Source organism: Aulostomus chinensis, chromosome 17 (genome assembly GCF_037954235.1).
Source record: "Aulostomus chinensis isolate RoL2024-O1b breed Wild chromosome 17, RoL_Achi_v1.0, whole genome shotgun sequence".
NCBI classification, from domain to species: Eukaryota; Metazoa; Chordata; class Actinopteri; order Syngnathiformes; family Aulostomidae; genus Aulostomus; species Aulostomus chinensis.
The window spans coordinates 7,500,607-7,507,442 of record NC_141336.1 but is presented as its reverse complement, the minus strand read 5'-3'; the positions used below and the strand labels follow the sequence as shown (position 1 = coordinate 7,507,442).

The following is a 6,836-nucleotide window of genomic DNA, read 5'->3' as shown; positions in this document are numbered from 1 at the left end:
GACCACAATTGTAAATCCTGTAGAGAACCAGAACACCCTTTAATGATCCAAGAAAAATCAATGAGCACACAAAATTGGTTAAGGATCATTCATGAGAACTCTTTTAAGCCCTTTACTCACCCTCCTAATTATCTGGATGCAATAACCCTTATTTACAGTCAGATCAAGTGATTCCCCTTTCCACAAGAACTCATAGAAGCTTGAGAAAAACTCAAGGAAATCACAAGAACTCATTAATATACCTTAAATTCACCTCGAACTCTGCTAAAATTCATGACACAATCAAGACCACCCTAGCCTACTCTACTTGGGTAGGTTCAACTTGAAATTCCAAGTTCAACCATTATAAACACATCAGAAATACCTGCACTGCAGAAACATCCTTGAGATCTGAGATCCACTTGAGAACCCCAACCCTTTGGGAACTCCACCTAGGCCCTCCAAGTAAACTTGTGATATCTCAAGAGCTGGGCAAAGGGATGCAGCAATGCATTATCAACCCACAGATCAATTGAAATCCCCTCTGTGACCACAAGAACTCCTATAAACCAATTAAGAACCAATGCAACCTCATGAGAACCTGGTAAATATACTTAAATTCACATGGGACAATGAAAAAAAACCCTTGAGATCCAGGAAAAAAAAAACAATTAGGAGACTTTCAAGAACCACTAGAATATGTTTATATAGGTACCAGCCTTTAGAATATTTAGAACTTCTTAATCTCTATAAGAATCTGTGGAACCTCTGGTGGAACCTATAGGTCACCTGTAAACCTCAAAGAAATACCCCTGGAACTAAACCTGTAGCACCTTTAAGATCTCCTTGCTTATTCACAAACCAATTTAAGCCTCATTGTAGAGCTTGTAAAACCCATTTAAAGAACTTACTTACTCTAAAACATTGTTGAACTTTAGACGTTCCATTGTATCACTATAAACTAGAATGTATTTTCTTCTGATCTGCTTCATTGATTGATTGATCAACATGATTCTAGAGATCAGAACATTGTCATGTTTCATTTGGAACAGAACAATAGCAGATGGATGGAACATACGGTTCCACACCTGGATGAAACACTTCCACACATGGTGAGCAATGGTTTCAGAAGAAACTGATCTGCAGTCTCAAGAACCAGATATCAATGTTAATTGCAAGCAACCTGCTGGAGTTTAGAGGTCGCTGTTCCCTTTCTCTGTAGATCTAATTAGATACATAAACAATCCTCCTGATACAAAACACTTATCACAGCTGTTAAGTTTCCAGCATTATAATGATGCTTTTATTATTTTGAAGGAAACCTGTACAAGTTGACATACAACAGAATCAAGATTATGAACTAAATAAAATCCTCTGCTTTGTAGAACCCAATAAAAACTTCAGAAACTATTAAAATGTAGTCTTGATTAACATCTGCAGGTTTTTACTTAAGAAAATAACAGCTACTGATTCTTTCTATTGCCACTCAAAGAAAATTAAAGCTCAAAACTTATTTGTGCATCAACAGAGTACTGCAGTTTCTCTTCTGAGGATGTTTGAACAGTTGAATTCAGAGAAGGTGAACAGAGTCTGGTGTGATTTGACCTCAATGTCAACCTCCTCATGCTGCTCATTGTATGTTTAAATTGATTCGAAAAATACTAGGAAATGGACCAAGTCTAAAAGTTTGTCTCTTAATGGGAGTAGACAAAGACTCCCAAGGAACAGCCAGTCGCTGATGTTATTTTAGAGGGGTGATTTTAGAGGAAGAAGCTGAGCAAGGCAATGTTAGCAGTTTTAAAGCCTGTGAAATGGAAGTCGTGGTGTTATTTCTTTCTGCATAATAAAGTGTTTCAAGTAAAATCATGATGCAAATGAGGGACTTGTCCCATTTATCGCTCTGTGTTCAAATTAAACAATGGCATTGCATATACATAACACCGCTGCATGAGAGAGAATCATGCAGGGGTAACCAGCTACTTCTGGTTAGCCCTCATTCTAAGGAATGTGAATAAATAATTAAATTGTGTGCCACTTCAGGTTGTCCAGACGTTAATGGACCAAACTGCTCAGTTTTGATGGTGAAGCGATTCATTTAGCTGGGGTTGTTTCTTGACACGCTAAACAATTTAGCCACTGATTTAAAACTGCTACCATTCACAATATTAGCCTAAAAAAAGCCTTTTGGGGCCACCTTGTATCATGTGCTGGATGGGGGAGGGGCATAAGAAACTGAGAAAGTATTGTCATTGAATGCAAAGTTAGTACACTCCCCTTAGTGCAGAATGAATCATCGAATGTTAGAATTGTTTTTACATGAACAGAATAAAATGGTGTAAAAACATTCAGATATTGATTTACTGAAGCATATTTGCCTTCTCTTAAGAAATAGATGAAAACTGAACCCGGAGAAATAGAATTAAAACTGGCAATATGGAGGTTTACTGTCATGATCATTTTAATGAGGAGCCTGTTAAAATGCGTGTTCTGGTCCTCAATTTGTAGCAAGTGCAAGAACACACACACACACACACACACACACACACACACACACACACACACACACACACACACACACACACACACAAACACAAACACGCACACACACACACACCAAATCCGCACACGAAAACATTAATACACTTGCAGGTAAATCAGGTTCCGCCGGAAGAATCGGATCAATCAATGCTCCAAGGTGCTTTTGCTCTGAAATTTTAGGCAAGGAAAAGTAAGTTGAACATTTTAGGAAACTGATTTTTTTTTTTTTTGCAAGTTTGTTGTTAAGCATGACAGTAAAGTCTTGGAAAATTAACCATTTGATCCAATCGGTTTGTGGAGGAGGTCATGAAAGCCGCCAGGTGAGATTTGGAAAACCCAGAGACAAATCATGGAAGGTGAACATAGTTTGTAATACCACAGTAGCCTCTACAGATTTTGTATTCTCTTCCAGCACCCAGTCCCAATTTAGAATGAAAACTAAATTAGTCCTCTTTTCTCAAATTTTTCGCTACTTGTCATTGATGAATGTAATCACATCAATAAATATTTCGATTTTGTTTTGGGTTCTAACGGCGGCTTACATCGATTTCTTTATTTCATCAACTGGATTCTCTCTCAAAGCTTGCAGTTCAGGATCTGAATCTGCCGAGACGTGTGTGTGTGTGTGTGTGTGTGTGTGTGTGTGTGTGTGTGTGTGTGTCCTTCAGGTACCCAACGACAAATGCATGAGTGCCTAGGCTGTCTTGTCAGGTTTATTTATTTCCCTTTTCTTCTTGATCCAGAAAAACATCACTTTTATGATTGTTCATTTCCAAAGATTTCAAATAAACAAAACTTTTGAGTTTCTTCCACTCCTTCGCACAGAAAGTCAATTGTAAAGCCATGAAGGACCTGATGTGTGTGAGTCAACTTGTCTGATGCCTTTATTTTGTTGAAGGCCTAAGATGCAAATTTGCAGGATGATAAGAAGTACATATTTATATTTTTTTAATTACTAGTACTTCTGTAATACTGAGTATAATTGTACAGGTGGAATATTGTAATATTAGATTTAATTCAGCAACAGTGACAATAAATATGTTTTAAGCTTTGTTTTAGATGCTAAACTTATTTTTTAAGACATAACGTGCATAATTTGTCATCTAGCAGTGAAAGTGGTGTAACTGTAAACATGGCAACATTAGTTAACAATATTCACTTAAATAATACTGGATTTTGGAGGCTGAAAATGACAATTGTGGGCAAAAATATGAATCCGTCCTCTTTTTTTCCATTTTTTCCAGGAAAAAAAGATTAACAGTATGAAAAGATGTTTTATGTATTATGAACATGTATTTATTTTTTCTGAATTTTATGTTGTCAGCTGATAACTGTAAAGTAGCATACCTGGTCATTAAACATAAAAATACTTCAGTACATCTTCAAATAAGTACTCAAAAAAAATATTATATATATGTGTGTGTGTGTGCGTGTGTGTGTGTGTGCGTGTGTGTGTGTGTGTGTGTGTTACATATGATGACTCTTAGAATAATACAAACGTTCGAATATTATTTGAAAATAATAACACTTAGAAACTTTTAAAAAGCTGTTTTTCTGACTCCTCTCTCGGCCTCCGTGTCCCTGAGGTCAAATCCTTCAATATGTTGCCGTCGGGATGCGGATTGAACCTTGGAACCTCACTGTTGGCTAATTTTGCGTTTTACGGACATTTTATGCATAGATCATCCGCTGTTGAAGACAGTCGGGTGTGTTGTGCATACGACACCGGGATGACCTCTCCGCGGCCTTGACCGTGTGTCCGCGCGCACTCAGGATCATCTCCTCTGTTTATTTTGCCTTCTCGATGTAAATAGTTTTAGAGACACCAGAGAGGAAAATATTTGAATGTGAGTAGAGTAAATACGTGGTGCGGCGGGGATTCAGTTGTACGCATGCACGGTATGTGTTTTCCAAGATTGGGTGATGGGGGTTACACTGCAAAAGATGACCGCGCTACAGTGAGAGTCGGGTGTGAAACGAGTACTTTTTTTTCTTTGTAAACTCTCTTTACAATTATTAAACACAGGTTAATAAAAAAATCAAACCTCTCCATGGCACAAGTATGTTTTTCATCTTAAACTAGATCATAAAACAGAGAGAAAGTACAACTAACGTCAATTTGAACATGAAAAAATAGAAAGTAACGGACAGTTTGCTCTGAAGCTAGTCAAATCTCCATTTCCAGGTTTATTTTTTCTATATCTAAGTTCTTACAACCATGAAGTCGTATCTCACTTCTTATAGTGTGCGCGCTCCCAGTGGATGTGTGTGTTTCCCTGTGCGCCATGATTGGCTGGAAGCACAGAGGACGCCTTAATATTTAATACTAATGTTCCCCTGGTTGGCTGAGGACTGGAAAGGTCCAACCAATGTTTTTGAGTTGCTTTAGTGGCTGCGGCTCCCTAATTAATTGCAGCTATCTGTCTCCTATCGATGTGTGTGTATGTGTGTTGTGCGTGTGTGTGTGTTTCCCTCTTTTCTCCCCAAACCGAACATGAAATAGTTTGTTGGTCTATACTTTCTTTCTTCCTCTCCATCCCCCCTTCCGTCCTCCCCGTCCTGGTTCGCAGGCACGCAGGACACTTTGAGACCCAGCTGTGTTCGGCGCTTTCGCTAGTTGCTGTTTCCCCCCTCATTGCCCGGTGATGTTGGATATGGGAGAGCGCAAAGAGGTGAAAATGATTCCTAAATCGTCGTTCAGTATAAACAGTTTGGTACCGGAGGCCGTGCAAAGCGACAACAATCACCAAAACCAGCATCACCACCAGAATCACCACCACCACCGGCCCGGAGGCGCAGACGAATCCGAGCAGAAGACTCCTCTCCCGGCCACGCAGCAGGACGGCAAAGAGCAGCAGAAAAGTGACTCCTCGAGCAAAGAGAGCTGCGCGGACGAAAAGGAGAAGTCGGAGGAGAAGAAAGACGGAAAAGACGGAGATGGCAGTTCTGCAGGGAAAGAAGGAGAGAAGAAGAGCGGCAAGTACGAGAAACCTCCATTCAGCTACAACGCGCTGATCATGATGGCCATCCGACAGAGTCCCGAGAAACGACTCACTCTGAACGGCATCTACGAGTTCATCATGAAGAACTTCCCGTACTACCGGGAGAACAAACAAGGCTGGCAGAACTCCATTCGCCACAACCTCAGCCTGAACAAGTGCTTTGTCAAGGTACCGAGGCACTACGATGACCCAGGCAAAGGAAACTACTGGATGCTGGACCCAAGCAGCGACGACGTCTTCATCGGTGGCACAACCGGAAAGCTGCGGCGGCGCTCCACCACGTCTCGGGCCAAGCTAGCCTTCAAGCGAGGCGCCCGGCTAACCTCTGGACTGACCTTCATGGATCGGGCCGGCTCTCTTTACTGGCCCATGTCCCCCTTCCTCTCCCTGCACCACCCGCGAGCCGGCACTGCCATGGGCTATAACGGCACCTCCTCGGGTTACCCGGGCCACCCTATGTCCTACAGCACAATGCTGACCCAGAACATGAGCAACAGCCACTCCACGTTCCCGTCCTCCAACGGGCTCAGCATGGACCGGCTGGTCGGCGGGGATCTCCCCTACGCGACACACCACCTGACTGCAGCGGCCCTGGCGGCCTCGGCTGTGCCCTGCGGCCTCTCTGTGCCTTGCTCTGGGGCCACTTACTCTCTTAACCCGTGCTCGGTTAACTTGCTGGCGGGGCAGACCAGCTACTTTTTCCCCCATGTCCCACACCCGTCCATGACGGCGCAAAGCGGCGGCACTGGCAGTGGCTCCCTGCAGGCCGCTCGGGCTTCGGCCTCCAACTCCCCACAAGCTCCGTCCTCCTCTTCACTGCCCTGTGACTCTCTGAGGCCGGCTCTGTCCGGCACATTGCCGGCCTTCTCGTCGGGACTGTCCGGGGGTTTGTCTGACTATTTTACGCATCAAAATCAGGGTTCGACCTCAAACCCGCTTATACACTAACGGATCCCCCCCCCTCACACACACACGCACACCTGCCCCTAGACCTCACCTTTCACCACCCCCTCCTCCGTCCATCCATCCATCCTCTCATCCCACCGTCAGGAGTGAAAATCTTAAAATGACGGGAACTGTAAGTTGAACATTTTACACTGAACATTTACACTGTAAAAGATTCTAAATATAAAAAAGAGGAGAAACTGCAAAACAAAAAGAGCAGCACAGAGAAAGCAGCCCTGAAGTTTCCAGGTATTTTATTATTATTATTATTATTATTATTATTATTATTATTATTATTATTATTATTATTATCTTCTTCTTCTGCAGTTTAATTTCTGTGTACATACCGTATGTTCCTGTAAGTGTCCCGGT

At 42.2% G+C, this 6,836-nt stretch overlaps 1 protein-coding gene across 1 annotated transcript; it reads left to right on the top strand.

Annotated features, from left to right (window-relative positions):
* The first annotated feature begins 5,162 nt into the window (after window positions 1-5,162).
* On the top strand, window positions 5,163-6,534 carry foxg1a (forkhead box G1a). Its single transcript, XM_086182626.1, has one exon. The coding sequence runs from the start codon at window positions 5,163-5,165 to the stop codon at window positions 6,465-6,467; it is 1,305 nt and encodes a 434-aa protein (XP_086038752.1). The 3' UTR covers window positions 6,468-6,534.
* Window positions 6,535-6,836: the final 302 nt, after the last annotated feature.